The sequence below is a fragment of the Ambystoma mexicanum genome, chromosome 10 (genome assembly GCF_040938575.1).
Source record: "Ambystoma mexicanum isolate Mex_15411 chromosome 10, UKY_AmexF1_1, whole genome shotgun sequence".
Taxonomy (NCBI): Eukaryota; Metazoa; Chordata; class Amphibia; order Caudata; family Ambystomatidae; genus Ambystoma; species Ambystoma mexicanum.
In genome coordinates, this window is record NC_090932.1 from 1,133,949,445 (window position 1) to 1,133,970,244 (window position 20,800).

Sequence of the window (20,800 nt, forward strand, 5' to 3'; positions counted from 1 at the left end):
CCCATGATTTAACGCTACTGGTGTTTGCGGTCGAGAAAAATCATGGTAGTTGTAAAACCACTGCCGCCAGCCATTTTGAGAGGAAAAGGTAGCATTTGACTGCTACATGAGTTTCCAGGCTGGGGGGGGATACTAAGTAACCCCTCCCTCCAGCACTCTATTGTAAGATAGGGTGTGCTAGGTCTAGGAATATGAAAAGGCTAGTAAAGTCAATTTCACTTTACTTTCTCTGGGAAACAGTCCTTTATACCAGAGAAGGTATTGGTATTTAAACCTTGGGACAGCCTAAAAAGCTTCCCTGTGTCACTGCACTGAGGGTGATGTGTGACACATATGAAAAGATTATGCCTATGGAGTTGACTAAAAGTTCACAATTAAAGAACACAAGAGTAAAACACACATCAAAATACACGAGAGAGTGGGAAAAAAAGGCTCGCACTCTCTCCAGGTAAAAAAAGCAAGTCCTCAAAATCCAGCAAAGTTGCTGGGGGTCTCTAAGGTGAAGGGAATTGGCAAATGTATGAGAATTCTCCCTAACAGGTCCCAAAACGCTGCTGTCAAACTCCTTGCCCTGGGATACAGAGATCACATCTCCCCCTCTGTCCGCACACTTCACTGGCTCCCTGTCGACCGAAGGGCCACCATCAAAACCCTATGCATTACCAACCGAGCAGTGCACAAGACCGACTCAACGTACCTTCGAGACGATTAAACACTACCACCCATCACACACCCTAAGATCAAGTACTGCCCTCTTACTAGTGATTCCAACCTCCAATTCAGCCAGCATTGGAAAATCCGCCTTCCCAACCTTGGCTCCAACTCTGGAACTCACTCCCCCCACACATTCGACACATCCAAGACTATATGGCCTTCCGCAAAGCTCTAAAAACCTGTCTCTTTCCGGAAACCTGATTAAGACCATCCAGGGCAGCTAAAACCATGAAACCCCATGGACCACGACTTCAATGACATTACACTGGAAAGCAATTACAGCCTGCGGACAAAGGTTCGAGGAGATACCGAGCAATGGCAACACTTGAAAGCGACTAATAAGTCACCAAGATAGAATCAGCAAACGGTTACCATAGATGACAACCTTGGCGTCCTACAAGCGCTAGATATGACTAATGACTTTCAGCTTCCTGCGTCTACTACACATGTCTAGCTGCCTCCTGTGCCATCTCCCTCTGAGTGCAGCTACCGTGAAACGCGTGAATGTAATCTGGAACAGTGGGTTCATAAGAATGAAACATCCACTCCAGACACTCGCCTGTCTTATCACTATGCTCACTCTCTACTCTACACCAACACACAATAGAGCAGAGCTACACCCGTTGACCAATTTCGGATTAGCTGCTCACAAATGAACAATAATCCATGAACACCTCAACATCCTGCTAGAGCGCAGCTATACCCCACAAATAAATCGGCCTAACGGCACACATGTGTCCTACACAGGGCTAATGCTGCCAGAATGCTTTTTCGGAGACCAACCACCAGACTGCACACATTCAATTGATCTCTCAATACCACTACACCGAATGTTAGGATGTAGCTACTATCAGGCAATCATATCAGCTGCTCACATATTGAGTGCTCTCAAGCACCCTATGATACTCTACTCTCTCGACTAACCTGGACTACGGTCCCCGACCGCGTTCAACCCACAAGCGCTTTGAGGTCATACCAATGATATATAGAGCGGCATATAAATGCCAAATAACATAACCTAACAGTCAAGTCCAGTTCGCCTGCAGGTTTGAATCCAGCAAATGCGCCTCTATACGGCTTTCAGGGGCTGCGTTCAGGGACCTCAGTCTGTGGCGGGACAGTGGCGATTTCTCTGCTTCTGGTGAAGGGATTGGGCCAGTTCCACTGCAGCTCTTCTTAGGGCACAGCAGCAAGGCACCCACAAAGCTAGTCACCACAGTGGGTGACACGGGTACCACATAGGCTCGGTTTCCTCCTAATTCCAGACCTAGGAATGCTAGGTGTACGAAACACGTGGGAGATGGCCTTCTACTAAGAGCTGGTTTCCCAAGTCTCAAGTCAAAACTCGAGACAGTGGCGGTTCCAAGGCAAAGGTCCTGTACAAGCTGGTCAGTTCATGGGGCGGTCCAGGAACACTTCCGAAAAGGCTTGTTTGCAGGTTAAGCAGGAGGTACCGAGAGTAGTTAGTCCCACTACTCCAACAGTTCGAAGTGCCTTTGCAGGCTTTCTGTGATCGATGAGATGAAAAACAAGGGCTCCAATGGGACAACAGCGGGGTCAGGGTGCCAAACCTTCCAGCGGGCCACCAGCGGTTCCACAGATCTGCTTCTTAGGTTCAGGATACTTGGCTCCTTTACTACGTTTGGTGTGAACTGAGAAGATCGACCTGGAATAGGTTTAGAGTGCCTTCTCTTATCCAGAATCTCCTTTGTGCCATAGCGAAGAGAAACCAATAGGAGATCTGCTCACATTGAGCCATTCCAGACGTGGACCAATCGCGGACCACGGCGGTCCCAGTCATCCCAGTACACCAGATATCCTGGCACCTAGGATGTGTATTGGAACTAGACAGATCCAGCCCACATCCTGGGCACACACACACAAGGCATGCAGAAGCTCGAAAAAGCTTTGGTTTGCGCGGGGGTCTGCATGACCAAATAATTAATTACCCGTGTCTGCTCAACCATGGGAAGGCAAAGGGACAAAATGGCCGAATGACAGAACAAAGGACCTTGTGGCATGCCCATTTCAGGCACTGGCCACTGTCCTGGGCCAAACGTGGTAAACGCAGGTTGGGCCATAGAAAAGAGTCAAAAATGCTTTAAAAGTAACAGCTGCCCCCAGCTCTGTCCTGGGCACACTTGTACATTCACCAAAGGTCCTTTGATGGTGTCTAGGGCCTTAAAAATGAGACCCCAGCGCACTGCACTGTAAGCTACATTGTGCACTGATAACGTTTTACCAACACATGGCAAGAAATTGAAAGAGTAAGGGAAACAGTCTCCCAGTCTGAAGGGCATGTCAGTTTCCCTATAACAAAATAAGCAAAAGCCCAGCGGAGTACAGCAGAAGGCTGGGCTCCACTGGTAAGTCAGGCTATGATGGTCAGACAAAAGCAAAAAGTTGGGGGGTTCACAAGTAGAGGGAAAATTACCCATAAATGGAAATCTTTCCTAACGCAGTGTGGTAGCATTTCTGGCATCACACCCACCCACAAACACCAGGGCCAGCATCCCTCTCTCACACTCAATGGGTGCAGCTGGGACCGCAGTAGATCAAACGTCCCTTGGGAAGGAACGAGTTAAAATGGGAAGCTGTTTTGTGAAAAGAGTACAGTGTTGTGGGAAACCTATGTGATATGAGACTGTTATCGTGTTTGAAGGCTTCATTGTTGGTGTGTAGCAGAGCAACACAGGGAAAGAGCAATATGCACGGGGCAAGAAAGAGAGTGCACAAAGCAAGGGCGAGTGTAGGTTGGGTGAGCTGCATACTGGAACCTTGCTTCTGTGACCTAATTTCCCTGTGAACGTTGTTCTCTCTTTCTTGTCTTGGCAGGTGGCCATGCTGATGAATCCTGTTGGAGGCCTCATGTTGTAGCTGCTGTCATCCCACCTCCCCCCTACTTGCCCACCCTTACTAATGACAGCCTGGATCATTCTCCCCATCAGTCTCTCTGCCTTCTCCATCACTGGAATATGGATTGTGTAAGTACCCCTTCTGCCTGCAATCATGAAAATGTGCCGAGTGCAATGTTTGGAATGCCAATTTAGGTTTGCTATAGATCAGAAGGTACTATCACAATATATGTGGCTGCTCAGCCTGCACATCATTTCTCTTTACTGCTATATCCATTTCATTAGCACCACATTGAGATTCCCCTCCCATGTTTCCAATTTGTGGAGTCCATTATCTTGTTATCTTGCTAGCCTAATGTATGTCTGGATTTGCAGCCCCGCACCGAGTCTCTAGCTCTCCTTCTCACCATTAACCTCCTCACCGGCGCAGAATCATCAGAGGTTTTGTTTGGTAGTTGAAAGTCAAACAGTTTGTCATTTTTGTCTTGGATGCTTAATGGTTTGTTAATGAGAGTAACGGGGGTGGCTGCGCGGTTATCTGTCTTCAGTAAATATGTAATCTTGTAGTGCCTCTCTCCACCCCTTGTTTTCCATCTGCAGGTATGCAATGGCTGTGATGAATCGGCATGTCTGCCCAGTGGAGAACTGGTAAGGCTTACTTCAAATCCAACCCTAGCCACAGATGTAATGCTTGTTAAGCTTGCCCAACTACACTGCTTTCCAAAGTGCTATTCAGTTATCTGCCGTGCACCCAAGACACCCAATGTGCTAGGGCTTGTCTGAGGTCATATCGTGATGGCTACTGGACCAGAGGCTTTCCCACATAGCCATTCCTTTCCAATTTCAAGGAGCGACCGTTCTTTTCTCTGTGCGTCCTGTTTCACATTGGTGATGCTCTCTCATATTCTTTTTTTTTTCTCACCGCTGTCTCTGTAATATTAATATTTGGTTGTTTCAGATGCCAGATTAAAATATTCTGCAGTGGCAAACAGATTTCAAAAAGAGCCAATGGGGTTGGTGACTACATTCAAGCTTCTGATGGGGGGCACTTGACCGGGATATTGAAAACCCCATGTAAACATGTGGCCATGACAAAATCTCAGAGGTTGGACGCAGCCTTGCAGTAGGAAGGCAGCTTATGCTTAGGCACGATTGTTATTCTGGTGTCAAGAAAATGAGATTTAAATATAACTGAACATCTGCGGTGTGTGTGGAGGGGGGTCACATCACAGCTGTTGGTAAAACTGATTGTGTAATATGTTTTCAAATATGTTTTGAAATATAATAGGAAGATGGAATGTTATCAGTATGATTTTTGTTAATCCTTGTAGGAGTACAAGGGGATATGTTTCCCATTTAATTTCTAAAAGGTTGGATTCTTTAAAAAAAAGAAAAATAGTGCAATTTCAATACTGTTATGGGAAAGAGCTCGCTATGGCTCCCACCTCCAGCATGCTGCAAATGGAAAATTCTAAGCTGCCTCTGAGGGTGGCTTCTGAGAAGCACAGCATTTGATTCTCGAGCGCTGGTCTCAAAATCTTCCTTCTGTGAAGTAGTGTCCCCACCTGATGAGCCTGAAGATGCCTCTGGGACTTTACCCTTCTTTTTTCTTTCTTATTTCTGGCTGTCCACTGGCCGGTGAAGAGATGGGGTCTGCCCCTGTGGAGGCCACCACGCTTGATTGGGGAACACCACAAGCAAGGTGGACTTCTGGGAGACAGACCTCACAGGGACAAAAGCCTTCAAGGCTATTGATCCGCCCTCCCCCCCCCCCCGCCAATGCTGGAATCCTTCTTGGATGGTTACTGGAGCGTCATTAATAGCAGGCCGACTGATGACTTCAGGAGATGGTAATAAAGCGCACTGCCTCGAGGCGACAGGAGAGTAACTTGCTGGAGCGCAGAGCGGAAGGCAGAGCAAGGCAGGAGCTCAGAGCGGAGGGCAGAACAAGGCAGACAGGAAACGAGAAGTGGAAAAATACAGGAGGAGAGGGGGAACCAAGCATGAAAACACAGAAAAAACTATTGTCGCACATTTAACGTAGAGGGAAGGTTTGCAATGCAGATAGCTGCCGTTCGGCGCCTGCAATATGCAGGGCGGCCATCTTGGAAATCAACTAGGCCAATCAACATTCAGAACGTCAACATTCAGAAATCAACATTCAGAACGTAATGTCCCCAACACACGACTCCTCACACACCTGCGGCACAGCATGACAGTTGGTGTAGCTGTCTGACTGGGAGAAGCGCAGCTCTAGGAAGATCTCTCTTGGACCTGCTAATTGAGGTCCCAGCAGGCTAGCCACCAGCCCTTTCGAGCTAGTCCTTCGATTACCTTTTTTGACCATCACTACTGTTGAGATGGATTTCTAGAATCTGGCCTGTTGGACATATTTTAGGATGCCACCTTAGTTATAGTGAACAGGGAACTCCTGCGGGGCTAGTCAAGGGGTTAGTCAAAACCCATATTCCAAACCCAATCAAGGTAGCAATGGAAAGCAGTCGAGGCTTATTCTCAGGAGTGTGTGAGTGGGGTCAGGTGCCCTCAATGAGTCCACACAGTATGGCACACACGCATTCCATTTAGACAGTCCTGTATACAGTTATTTATTATAGGCCTTCTGAACACACAGAACAATTAATCTACCAGGTAGTATTATCACACACACTCTGATACAAATATATACATTCACCAGACGTTCAAATATACATCAGTTAACTTAATTAGCTAAAGCAGTTAGTAGCTTCAGAAATGTACATAACACCAGTCTTGAGTGCCTACCGTCTAACTTGGTTACATGGCTCGATCAAATTGAGGGAAAGCTCCTTTGCTCGTTAATGGGCGTGCCTAATGCTGTGCCTGTGAAGGTCTTGAGGTGTGAGTTCGGCCCTTTGGTTGATTAAAAGTGCTACTTTTTCACCAGATTTTGTCAAGCCTACAAGGAGTGTAATACGCTACTCAACCTCATTGCGTATAATGAGCTGTTAAGGGTCAAACATGCGAGACGAACGCAAAGGTATAGTTTTCTCAATTTTTGCCATTCATTAAATGAAAACATTTTGAGAAACGCCTATTTTTTCATATCCCAACAAGGATGTCCCTACCTAGCAAACTAAAGGTAAAGAAAGATGACCGATTGTCTAAAAAGTCTCTGACCCTCACACTTATACAAACAGCAAAAGTATGTAAGTAATATTTGGCTGTCTTTAGTTTAACAAAACAGTGTAAAAGTTAAAGAAAGTACTCCTTGTGAACAGTGTTGGGCTCCCTTCCCTGGATCAATTCGGGAATACCATTGGAAAAGTTTTGTTTCAAGAAGCTCTGTTCAGTTCAACACAAAATGTCTTTTGCCTCCACTGCATCCTTCCACTTGGCAAGGTACATGTCTCTTTCACAAACACTTGTTCAAAAGGCGATGCAATTGTTGCTTTCCACAAGATCCTTCTTGGTAAGTCAAATGCTGCTCTCACAAAACACAAGTTCATAAACCAGGGCAATTGTTTTTCCTCTGGATGTAAAGCAATTGCTAGCATATCACACTTCTTCTGTCAATGGAATACTTTTGTCAGGATAAAACAGCAACTACCTTTGGTGATACAAATATTTGTCAAAATTTAAAGTGTTCCTAAGTTCTTTTCACCACACCTTTTTGCCACAATCTAATTGGTCTTAGTGGCACTATTTGTTCCAAGATTCTCCATACCAGTATCCTATGCCATGATTCTGAACAATGGTTGCTTTTTTTATAGTCTCGTTGACTCTTGGCAATTTAGCTTGCAGGTTTCCCCAACCTGCAAACTCAAGAAAGGAGAATTGCACTCAAGTTGTCTCTTGACTGCTTTTTTACAGCCTCTGGGCTGTTGACATTGCAGACTACCGGTTTGCCCCAGTTGATGTCCTATAAAAGGGGAATTATACCTTTGTCTCCTTTATTTTGTTAGTTTGGTATTCAGAATTATGGTTTCTGATGTTTGTTAATCTGCTTAGAATCACATGCTGTGCATGGGTCCGACATCCAGTGGTCACTGCGGAGTATTGCATTTTGTTTTTCGTAGTCGAAAAGGGGACGTCGACAAGGCGTGTCTGTAACACTATCCCTACAGTGACATGCGTTGTACCCACAATCCCTCACGCGTCGAGGTCCCTCAGATTGTTTTTTTCCGCCCAGTTTTCTGGTCGCCTTTCGCGGAGCTCCTAGAGAGACATTGCTATACTTGCCACGGACCTCGGTCCTTTTGTCATAACTTAATATACTGATAACGATCCCTCCCCCTCGACGTTAGCTGTGAAGCTGTTTCTCCGCCGAACTGATTTTCGACGGAGAGGAAGAGCGGAGGAGATCCTTCGACGCTGCCGAACACGTGGCCTGGCCTCGACGGCCAACTTACAGTAGGGAGAGTGGGGGTTAAAACTTTGTCTCTTCTCTTTGAGAATGTCTTTCTTTCTCCCCTTTCTTTCCCTTGGGGTTGTTATCGCCAGCTATTATTGCCTCAGCTATGGAGAGGACACCATTTAAGTTTTGCCCACGCTGCAGGGGCAAATATACTTGGAAAGATAAGCACAAGCTCTGTAATCGTTGCTTACCCCTCGATCACATAGAGAACAGCTGCGCAGCCTGCAAGCTCTTAAAACCCAGGACTCTTAAAGAACGTAGGGTTAAGAGGTGGGCGGACTACGCGATGTCGAAGTCAGTTTCCTCACCCGCTGCCGCTGTTACTGAAAGTGACGAGGAGTGCGATAACTCGACATCCGTTACGGAAGTCATGAACCCCCAGAAGGAGCGCTCCCGCTCCTCGTCGTCCGTCCCCGGCCCCGACGGGCTCGGCTCACGCCCTGCTTATGGGGATGAACACCCCGGCGACAAGGACGCACACAAACCCCATAAGGCTAAACACACTACCCACGGCTCTTCTTCGTCGAGAACGAAGGATCCATCAGCGCCGAAGGGGACGCAGGGCACTCCGGCGTCTACCGCAGACCGTAAAGGTCACAAGCCCCACCCGCAAACGCAGCCGCGACCAGCGATTGGGCTTCCATCTAACACGAGCGCTACCCCAAAAACATCCGACGCAACGCTCCATAGAGCGACCGTCGAGGTACAACGCGCAACGCACACAACGTCGACACCAGAGCCCTCGACGGACAAAATCGTGGTCGAGAGCCTAGCGAGAATTGTCGCCGAAGACAAACGTACGCGGACGACGAAACAAACGTCGAATACCGCGTCGAAAAAACATAAAAGTAGCCAGGAACTGCCCCTTTCTCCAAAGGACGCTTCCGAACTACCTGAAGGCTTTTCAGAAGGAGACGGGAACCTCTCGTCGACGTTGTGGGAGCGTTCGAAACGATTCGAAGGCGAAAACACTAATTTCCCCCCTCTAGACTATTCAGGGGTACCCCATGAGACCCTTGAAAGACTCCATTCTTGCATGGAGAAAATGGAAAGGTTTCTAGGAAACCAAGACCCACCCACTCACAAAAGACAAAGAGAATGGCCACAGGATGACCCTAGAGTCAAGATTCCTAGGCTGGTTGACCTCACTGAGGAGGAGCAATACCTCCAAGAAGATGAGTGTTTGGGTGGAGAAGAAGAGATAGAACTTGAGGAAGAGGGGTTCGAAGAAGACCCTTACACCACTGCTACAGGGTTTGAAGAGGATACAGCTACCTCGCAGCCTTGGCAATCCCCATCAGTACATTCAGACCCTGATGCCTTTCTCCCTTCTCCGCTCAAGGATTCACATGGGAACTCCTCTCCCATAGATGACCAACCTTCCCTCAATGCACTATTGCGCAAGGCAGCAGCGCATTTTGAGATTGATACAGGGGAAACTCTTCCAGACATTGACTTTGTAGAAAAAGTCATCAAAGAAAAAGCCCCTGTTAGCCAATCTATTCCACTCCTGGCTTCTATTAAAAGAAGAATTTCTCCTTCCCTTACTAACCCAGCTTTAGTACGAGGGGTCAACCCTAGAATAGAAAAGCTCTTCAGCCCTTCATCCTCTGACCCTTTATACATCAGAGGACACTCTATTCCGGACTCCCTTGTGGTTACCAACACAAGAAAAAGAGCAGGGGTGCCACTATCCACTAGTGAAGCACCTCCAGACAAAGAAGGCAAAAAACTCTACGCACTGGGGAAGAGAATCACGACCTCCGCCGCCTTCTCTACTAGAATTGCTAATAACAACTCACTTTTAGCTAGCTACGCAGATGCACAGTGGAACAAGCTGCGCAGCGAAGCAGAGGAAGCACCTGAACCTCTGCGTTGTCGCCTGCTAGCTATAATATCAGAGGGCACACTGGTAAACCAGGGCATCGTTAAGAACTCCCTAGATGCCGCTGAGACGGCTGGCCGCTCACTAGTGCAGGGAATACTTCTCAAGCGCCACGTTTGGCTACGCAATTCAGGTTTTAAGCCTGAAACCCAAGCCTCCCTCATAAATAAACCCATTGAACAGTTTGGGAAAGCAGTAGATGAGGCCCTAGAACATGCTAAAAAAGAGTTTGATACCATCAAGACTCTTGATCAAATTTCTAGGCCCCCTAACAGGCGAGGCTATGGTAATAAACGCTCCTTTCGTGGCCAAAGACAGCAGCAGAACCAACAACAACAATATTACTCTGGCTCCAACTGGACCACTAACCAGGGTAACACCCAGTTCAGTCAAAGAGGCCAACGCCGTGGCAAAGGAAGAGGTCGTGGCTCCAGCCCCAGAGGTTCCACGCCCAATACCAGCAAATGACCCGAAAATTCGGGTCCCCTCCCATGCATCACCGGTCGGGGGCCGGCTAACATCGTTCCTTTCAGCATGGGAGGGAATCGCGTCAGACCGTTGGGTATTATCCACCATAGCCCACGGATACTGCATCGAGTTCAACGGTTCCCCGAAGTACAAACCCCCACGGAACCGACGCATGACACCGCAACACCTCTCCATTCTTCTTCAAGAGGTGGAAGAACTACTGAAGAAAGAAGCTATAGAGCCCGTCCCCCTATCACAGGTAACAGAAGGTATTTATTCAGTGTACTTCCTTGTACCCAAAAAGGATTTAACCATGCGCCCTGTATTAGATCTGCGCCCAGCGAACATATTTGTCAAACCCCAAAAGTTTCGTATGGTGACCTTACAGGAGGTAATCCCACTGTTATCACAAGGGGATTACATGACAACACTGGACATGAAAGATGCATACTTTCATATTTTAATGTTGACATCGCACAGAAAATACCTCAGGTTCAAAATAGAGGACAAACACTACCAGTTCAGAGTACTACCCTTCGGGATAGCATCTGCACCAAGGGTATTCACGAAAGTACTGGCAGTGGCAGCGGCCCACCTGCGCAGATTATCCATCCCGGTATACCCTTACCTCGACGACTGGCTCATAACAGGGGATTCTTACGAAACATGCTTCTCCAATACCCAAAAGACCGTAGACCTTTTGTCCCAACTGGGCTTCTCCATCAACGAAAAGAAGTCCAGCTTAGACCCCAGCCAAACCAAACAATTCCTAGGGGCTCTAATTCGAACAAAGGACGGCCTCGTATTCCCCTCCAACGAGAGGGTCCAAAACATGCTGTTTCAAATTCCCCATTATGTAGCAGGCCGAGAGGTGACGGTACGCAAAGCAATGCGCTTGCTAGGGATGATGGCGTCATGTATTTATTTGGTACCTCACGCGCGCATGCGCATGCGCCCAATGCAAGAGTGGCTCTACAGCCAGTGGTGTCAGGCCAGCGGACAATGGGACGATCTAGTGGTGGTCTCGCAGGCCTTGGTTCTCTCGCTACGGTGGTGGACAAAAGAAAACCTGTTATTAGGGAAAACTTTTGCCACACCCGCAGTGGAAGCCACTCTAACCACAGACGCATCCCTTACAGGATGGGGGGCTCACCTATCCCATCAGACGGCCCACGGAGTTTGGACTCCGAGCTTAGCATCCAAGCATATAAACCTGCTGGAACTACTAGCGGTGTTCAAAGCACTGAAAGCCTTTCAGAAACAGCTACAAGGAAAGACAGTGATGGTCCTCACAGACAGCACCACAGCCATGTACTACCTCAACAAGCAAGGAGGCACTCACTCTCCAGGACTGTCCAAACTGTCCCAGAATATATGGAAGTGGGCCCTCAGACACAACATGTTCCTACTGTCACAACATGTACCAGGGGAACTCAATCTTCTAGCAGACAAACTCAGCAGAGACTTCCCCCTGCCCGGAGAGTACGAATGGCAATTACACAAAGACATCGTCTTAGACGTCTTCACTCAATGGGGATTCCCGGAAATAGACCTGTTCGCAACTCTGGAAAACTCACAATGCCAAAGTTACGCCTCCAGGTACCCCCAGAACCAGTCCAAGGGGAACGGTCTGTCGATTCTATGGTCAGGGAAATTTGTTTACGCCTTTCCCCCGACTCCCCTTTTCAACAAAGTGGTGCACAAGATGCATCAGGAGCAGGTTACAATGATACTAGTGGCCCCAATGTGGGCCCGGCAGCCATGGTTCGCTCACTTGATGGAGATGTCCCTATCTCCCCCAGTGAAACTTCCCTGCCCGTACAACATGCTGTCACAAGACAAGGGCAGAACACTGCATCCATGCCCTCAGACCATGAACTTAGCAGCCTGGCTCCTGAGATCATAGAATTTGGACATTTACAACTCCCACAGAGATGTATGGACATCCTCAGGGAAGCCAGAAAACCTAATACTCGACACTGCTATTCTAGCAAATGGAAAAGATTCGTTATCTGGTGTAGAGGTACTAGCATCAACCCAGTTGACTGCTCTCCTACTGACATTATTCTATACTTGACCCATTTACTGGATTCAGGTTTAGTGTTCAATTCCATTAAAGTCCACCTGGCGGCACTTTCTGCATACACCACTTCCCAACTTAAAGTGTTGTGGTGGAAGATACCAGTTATCAAAGCCTTCATGGAGGGGGTAAAGAGGATACACCCTCCGATAGCTAACCCAGCTCCCGGTTGGGACTTAAATGTGGTACTTTCCAAACTCATGGGCCCTCCCTTCGAACCCATGCACAAGGCAACTCTTAAAGATATCACCCTTAAGACTGCTTTCCTAATAGCTATCACCTCCATTAGGAGAGTAGGTGAACTACAGGCTCTTTCTGTACTAGACCCCTTCATAACAGTTCACAAAGATAAGGTGGTTCTACGCACACACCCAAGGTTTGCACCTAAATTCATCTCGAAATTTCATGTAAACCAAACTATAGAACTACCAACGTTCTTTCAAAACCCTTCCAGCTCGGGAGAAAAAAGTCTGCATACACTAGATGTACGCAGAGCTGTCATGTTCTACATGGAAAGAACCAGACCACTGAGAAAGACTAATCAGTTCTTTGTCTCGGTGGCAGCAGGAAGAGAAGGAGATGCGGTCTCAAAATCCACTATATCTAGATGGATTGTTCAATGCATCACTCTCTGTTACACTCTTGCTAAGAGAGAACTACCCTTCAAGCCAAGAGCACATTCCACTCGAGGCACGGGGGCTTCCATAGCATTCATTGCAAATGTTCCCCTTGAGTCCATCTGCAAAGCGGCAACCTGGAGTTCTGTGCACACATTTACAAAACACTACTGTCTAGATGCACACTCTAGATCTGATTCCCACGTTGGGCAGGCAGAATTAAGACATCTTTTTCTACTGTTCCTTCTCATAACCCACCGCCAACTCCGGGTACTGCTCGCTAGTCTATGCACAGCATGTGATTCTAAGCAGATTAACAAACATCAGAAGACAATGCATTACTTACCGTAAAAGCATTTCTGATGGTTGTATCTGCTTAGATTCACATGCGCCCACCCTTCCTCCCCGCTCGGATGGAAGGAACATAGACATTCTTTTATATATATTTCTCTCTCTTTTCTGTACTCACTCACGGCTAAAAGGCTCCCTCAGGGCAGAAAAATACAAACAGAGGGACCTCGATGCGTGAGGGATTGTGGGTACAACACACGTCACTATAGGGATAGTGTTACAGACACGCCTTGTCGACGTCCCCTTTTCGACTACGAAAAACAAAATGCAATACTCCGCAGTGACCACTGGATGTCGGACCTATGCACAGCATGTGAATCTAAGCAGATACAACCATCAGAAATGCTTTTACGGTAAGTAATGCATTGTCTTACTGTCAAATGTCCCGCTTGGAGCTTCAGGCCAACTCACCGGTCTTCTTTGGCGTCTCTGCTTCACTGTCTACTTTGCTTCTGCGGCAGACCTCATGCGTCCTGCTGTCTGTTGCAAGTTCTCGTCTAACTTCAGCGGTTTGTACTGTTCTTCTCTGGGGCTCTGCAAGCTCTGTTGGTCGTCCACGTCTTCCCGCAAACCGAGTTGGCAGCACATCTCCCCTTTGGCTGGGCCTCTCTTCCCTACGCTGCTTCCTGCTGACATTTAGTGCGTTTTTATTGTTTTGTGAACTGAGAGTTGCCAGAGTTAGGAAATGTATACAACGTTTGTGATTTAACATTGGGGTTCAGACTTCTACCAAAGACAGAATCATGATAATCCGAGGATGTTCCATTTAATTCCTGAACTCCCAAGGTACCCACCTTAGTCTGTTTAGATGACTTTTCATTGTATGTTTTTTGGATAGTTGCAAGCAAAGGACTTGGGCATTGACAGCATGCCATTAGGTATTTGGGAATTATAGGACTCTCATCCTCACAAGATGAATACTGCATTTCTCCCAAAGGAGTCACCACTTCCCCCTGACAGCCACCTCCTACCATATGATCAACCCTCATTATACCACTCCCACAGTTAGGATCAGGTAGTGGCTGCCTTCCCCTGGCCACATGGGAGGAGATCCTAGGCTGGGGTTCAGTGATGACTCGGGAGGATTCATCACAGAGCACAGCTCTTCTCTGAATCCGACATATTGCTATCAATCATTCGCCTCTCATCTTGAATCGATTGGTCTCACTCTTGTTCATATCTGTTAAAACCTGCTCTCGTTATCTTAAACGCGTTATGTGGCGCTTGCACTTCAACATGTTGCACCCATTTGAATACACAGGAGCTTGGCGAAGCATTTGTTACGAGGAAAGGTGTTGTCGCCTGTGTAAGCATGTCATTGAAATCAATTGATGCATCCTTTCTGCATGTCTGCTGCTGTGTGGGAAATCTGATGAGGGCTATAGTAATTTCTTCAACTACTTTATTAAAGGTAAGTAAATGTTTTCTTGTGTTCCAGACCCCAGGCTAACCCATGGAGAGGATACTTGACCCAGGTTCGATGACCAGAAGGTGAGTGGAATGGAATAAGGAGACAGGGGGACTGGTTCTCAATGTTATCCTTTGGAAGACTGGTGGAGCAGATACACTCTGTTTACTTACCCCCATGACTCAGATTTTCCAAGTTATTGGGGATCGTCTGGGGGCTCGTTCTTCTGCCTTTGGTTTCGGTGAGAGGTACCCAGAAGCTGCAGGTTTGAGGATTCTTCTGGTCGGGTGCAGCTGAAAGATGTAACCTCTGATGAAGAAGAAACATGAGCAGCACCGATACAGACCTCCTCAGGATACTTCACAGGTTGAAGAAAGGAGAGTTCCAGCAACTGTCCTTGCACAAATGTGACGACAGGCGTCCTTACAATCATGGAAGCTGCTCCAGGACAGGATCCCCTGATGCTTGAGTGCTGAAAGTCAGTGGGAAGGAGACTTGTGGCAAACGCTTGCGACCACTGAAGTTCCGGGCTTGAATGCGGAACGATGATGCTTCTAGTGAGGTAGCCGACGAGTGAGCTGGGCAGTCCAGGGGCACTTCAGAAGGTCAAGATCCTTGAAGGTGTGGAGACTAGTTGGTCCTACTAGTCCAAGGGCTGAAGCATGGCTCAAGGTCTTCAGAGATGAGTTACATGGCGTCACCGGGCTGGACACGGAATGGGATGCCGGTGCCACTTCAGGAGCCTTCTTTGGATCTTCAGCACGTCAGGCTGCTCTTTGAGGTATTCATGGCTCCAACGATGATCTAAAGAAACGGCTGCAGAGGTTCTTTACTTATCCAAAATCCAACCTGGAAGCACATCCAAGCCCACCAATGGTAAGGATCTGCACCAATCAAAAAGCCAGTAGTTTTCTAATTAAGAGACAACTCCTAATTTCACATTTGTACCACATCTAGATGTTCTGGCACCAAGGATGTGGAGTGGGACTAGACGGTCTGGCCCCCTTCAAGGGCAACACACAAAAATGTATCACTAGCCAGCGAAAGCAGGAGCTTTCCTGGGCAAGTGCATGACTTTTTAAGGAATGTCTTGACCTGGCAAAGCAGGAAGAAGGCCAAACTACCATATGGCCAAAGAAGCAAGCAAAAATCTTGTTGCACGCCCATTTTAGGGCACTAGCCACGTTTATTAGCCATACGCTGTAAAGGCAAATGCACACAATAAAAATAATTAAAAAATTGTAAAAATGTATCCGCTGCCACCAGCATGTCTTGAAGCACTGTGACGATTCACTAGGTGTTGTCACTTCTCCTCAAGGGGGAGTCCCTTTCCATGAGGCCATCGAGATGAGGCCGTAATCAGAGTCCCCCTGGTGGCGGTATCATGTGGGAGGATCTCATGGGGAGGCCACCTTCCCAACCCCCCCCCTAACCTCCCTCCTCCCCCACCTTGAGGGGAAAGACGAATACCTGGGTAAAATCGAACACAGCAGCCGAACACCACCCCTCCCAAGCCCCTTGCCACCTTTTGACCAACCTCCACTTGCTAGGACTTCCATTTATTTATTTACTTGTAACGCGCCGGTTGGCCGCACGCGTCTGGGCGTACATAGACACAATGAACAAACATCAAAAGAACAAGACCATCCAGTATTAGGTACATGGGATCAGGGCGGATGATAAGGCTATTATTGGACTAAGAGGGTTTTAAGGATCGCCGAAAGGTGGGAAGATTTTGCTCCTGTCTGATACTCGAGGGAAGTGAGTCCCAAAGATTCAATGCACATGTTGGAACGGAGCTGCCCTGTCTATTTTTGCGTTTAAATCCGTTACAATTAACCAAGGACAAGTCAGAGGAGCGCAGAGGTCTAGCCCGGAGTATAGCCTGACGCCAAAGATTCCAGGTAAGCAGGAGCCGCTCCGTGGAGGCACTTATGTACTAGAGGGTCGACTTAAAGTGGATCCGAGCCAGTATAAATCTCTCCTCTGATAAGAGATGTGCTCTCTCCTCTGGGTTCTTTTAATGATGCAGACGCATCTTTCTGAAACACTTGGCATCTTTGGAGGCAATATTTGTTTGCTCCAATAAGCCGCTACAGTAGTCAAGTCACGCCACAATGGTATCCCTTGCTATCGTGGCACAGTTCATCTCCGAGAGAAAAGGCTGAATATTACGAAGCAGCTTAAGATGGTGAGCGCAGTTTCTTGCGAGTTGTGTTACATGTGTTGCACTTAATGAGGGCTCTAAGTATACGCCAAGGATTTTTACTGTTTCAGAACCAGAATAATCCAGCGTCAATTTGGTTCCTGTTTGCCTTGACCCGAAAATCAGGAGTTCCGTTTTGTTCACGTTGAAACAAAGCCGTCATCCAGGATTCCACCAGTTGATCTGTCTGTTCTGGCCTAGCCTTGACGGACTCGTAGTTTCTGCAGATTTCCAGGATAAGCTGCGTGTCGTCAGCATAGTTTGCAAAAAGGATCCCCTTTTTTCCTATAACAATGTGCATAGAGGTCTGATGTAAATATTGAAGAGGATTGGGGACATGCATGCTTCCTGAGGGATGCCACAGCAGATAGGTGCTGGAGGGGACAAAGAGTCCCCTCAGTGTATACTAGACTTGTGCTCCGACAAGAATGACTTAACCCAAGCCGTTGAGTCCAGACCACCTACCTTTCTTTTTATCTAGGGTGCTTTACGTGTGTTTGCAGGTCGGCAAGGGCTGTCTCCGTACTATCTAATGGCTTAAATGTTACTGTCTAATGTCTAGAACCAGGATTGTCTCCAAGAACAATTGGAGCTGTGAGGTAGCCACCTTGTCCAGGATCTTTAAGAGAAAGTTGGAGTTTGTGATGGGATGTAGATTGGAAGCATCCAATGGATCCAACCCAGGCTTTTTTTTACCAGGGGAGTAACTGAGACCGATTTAATCCCCACATGCACATGATGATCTTAACCAATCGGTTGAACAAAGGCGCAAACGCTTTTTTATGGTCCAGGATAAGTTTGGGTGGTAGAATATTCTCTATACAAGAGGATGGACGCATGATGCAAGTATTCTTTCCATGTCCATAAGGGAAATGGAAGCAACCCAATTTAGGACAGTCTGGCTCTTTGGAGGGGCGGCTGGCAAAGGAAACTCCTGGAAGAGAAGTAGTGAGATCCCCATTAATTTTATGACGCGCCTTTGCTACTTTGGATGCAAAGGCTGTTTGTACGTTGACACAATCTTGCGGTGAGGGTAAGAATGGCAATGATTGGGCTTCCATCATTGGTTGTTTCCATGGAGTTGTTAGAGGCTTTCTGTATTTGTTTGTTAACAAAGTTTTTTTTGTGGTAATAATAGTGTCCTTGTAACATTGTTCCAGATTTTCATGTGCTACTGTGACATTATACCATTAACTGAGACAAAGAAGATGAACCTCTGCATGAAGATTACCAAACCAGTAACTACTGGGACAAGGTGCAATAACAAAAAGGAACTGCAGCATTATAGACTTCTGCGGAAGCATGGTTCCCAGTATGCCATAAGAACCAAAGAAGGACTGTTTGGAGGAGACTCCGCCAACCAGGACCAGAGACTGAAGCCCAGAAAGCCTGAATGAGATGCAGAGAAGGCCATGACGGAGCTGAGAGTAGTCCCCTCCTCGAGTCAAGAGGACAACTGGACTCCTTCAACCAAGGGCTCCCAGACGGTACCTGGAGGCTGAAAGACCGTGACTGTCGGTCCAACGGCCAGGCAGGAGATCCACGAGGTGAAGGTGGCGAGCCACAAAGACGCACGTGCAGCACACAGAGCGATAGAAGGACCCCAGGTAAAACAGGCAGTGCATCGCGAGAACAGACCAAGTTAACGGGAGAGGTGGAGGCACCGGTAGGGGCTGGAAAGTACAGAAATAGAAAACCTTGTACGCAGATAACAAACTGGGTTACCTTCGTCTTGGCAGTACTTGGCAGAGACCTGAACCAAGTGGGCCATTTGGAAGAAGAGGTGTGAGGGAAACTAGGGTCGGGGACCCGAACCACTTTTGGGAAAAGCACGAAAGGGATGCAAGTCCTCTTCCTCGTGGCAGTACCTGGCAGGGAAGTGAACCAAGTGAGAAAGTGAAAAGAAGAGGTGAAACCAGAGTTGGACGCTGTAGGTGTGAAACTAATGAGGGGAAGGGAGTAATTCCCTGTTGGGGAGAATCCTCGGAAATGTGTGAATTCCCTTCTACCTTAGAGACCCCCACATCTTTTTCTGGACTTTAGGACTTTTAATTTCTAACCTGGAGAGAGTGAGACCTTTTTCCCACTCTTAGATTTCCCAAAGGTTTAAATACCTTCTATTGGTAAAACTACAGTTTCCAAGAGCAGTGAAGTGAAATTGACTTTACTTACATTTCGTGTCTTTCTAGACCCAGCACACACCATTTTACCATAGGGTGCTGGAGGGGTTGCTTAGTTTCCTCTTTGTCTAGATTCTCATGTAACATGTCTGTTAACCTTTTTACAATTAAGGTGGCAGTGGTTTACTTTTTTACTATCATTGTGTGTTTTTGCCGTGGACTGCATTCGCAGCTGCAGTAAGGAACCCATGGGTGCCCGTTCTGTCAAAATGGACCCCGTCTTCTTTTTTTAGCGATTTTTGGCTGGAAAGGTCCTTCTTGAGATTTACTCTGCACGCCAAACCAGATTTGGTCCCTTTGTTCGTTTTTGTCTTTGACAGGATTCACAAGTGAAGCCCGCCTCTGGCTCCAGTATGTCTGGCAGGGGCAGGAAGTGAGGGAACTTGAAAGAGATGCCTGCTGCAACTCCTAGCCCGTTGGTTTGCCTGATGAAGCCCTGCTGTGTTGAAGCTCAGAATTCGTCTCCACTAGAGAAGCCTTGCAAAGACGACTTCTCCCCTTGGGTTGGTGGGACCAATCAACTCCAAAGTGAACTTGTTTGGACATCCTCTCGGAGCTGGCTGTACTTCTGGTTCTACCGAAGTGCCAGGGATAGGAACACCAAATCGAGTGGATCGCTTTGAAGTCGGACCCGAGCACCAGGAAGATCCCCCAGACTTCCCTGAAGCAGGACTGACCAAGCCTGAGCCACCTCAACAGAGTGCTGAACCCCAGATGCGAGGAAAGTCTGAAGTGGTATCTGAGAACTGCTGTGTTGCTATTTGCTGTCAGACGTGAGGAGCTGAAACACTGAAGTGCCACTTAATTGAAGTTTGCCCATTGCTGCCGCTGACCTTCCCATTGCCAGACGTCCTCCCTCCCGTCCCCATGATTGAGGCCCAGGAACAAAAGGATATGCAGAGCTGTACAGGAACAAAAGCCAGCCAGAACCATTTCTTCTAACCAGAGGTACTGTAAAGTCTAAGAGAACTTAACTCTTGTGGTGTAGCCTTACTTGCTCTCAGTTGAGACCAGTCTTGGTTGCCCTTGCAGAGTTGCTTACAGCTTTGCCCCTTGCAAGCCTCCCAGCTTGTGGTCCTTCAAGTGAATCTTATTCCTACAAACCTTTCTAAAGCCATTGTGCAAGACTTTTACTTACCTGCAAAGAAGATCTTCAGCTCCCCTATGCTGGTTCAACTAACAAAAGCTGTCCTGGCTCCCTAAGAGACTTGTCTTACCTCTGACTCTGTGCCTTTACCTTTCCCCCATGAAAGGGTTACATTTACTTAACATTGGAAGGTCTAAAAAGTACTTTGTTAACCTTGTTTTATGCCCATATCTAACCTTTACACTCAACTCCGTATTGCTCTAAATTTATCAGTGATAAATCCATGTCCACAGTGTCCTAGCTATTTAAGTCACCTGAGGGTGTAGGAAGTGTCTGTGTGCCACCCCCAATGGGTATCATCTGATTTAGGGAAACTAAGTGTGTTTTGAAGTGTATATAATTTACATGTTTTGCAGCCTTCTGAAGAAGTATTGTTTAATCAAGAAACCGTGAGTGTAAGTGTTTATTTGAATAACTGTCACTGCGAAACTCTGTTTTACAACCATACTGCTCACATTTACCCCTCCTTGAGATGAACTTGGCTGCTCACCCACAC

At 47.3% G+C, this 20,800-nt stretch overlaps 1 protein-coding gene across 2 annotated transcripts in view; it reads left to right on the forward strand.

Annotated features, from left to right (window-relative positions):
* Window positions 1–20,800, forward strand: part of TMEM150A (transmembrane protein 150A) — a 223,193-nt gene that overhangs the window by 55,863 nt on the left and 146,530 nt on the right. For both annotated transcript variants that reach the window (XM_069619036.1, XM_069619037.1), the window contains exons 2-3: window positions 3,550–3,698; window positions 4,170–4,217. In XM_069619036.1, coding sequence (XP_069475137.1) covers window positions 3,634–3,698; window positions 4,170–4,217 — 113 coding nt within the window. In that variant the 5' untranslated portion in view covers window positions 3,550–3,633. The remainder of the gene's footprint in view (window positions 1–3,549; window positions 3,699–4,169; window positions 4,218–20,800) is intronic.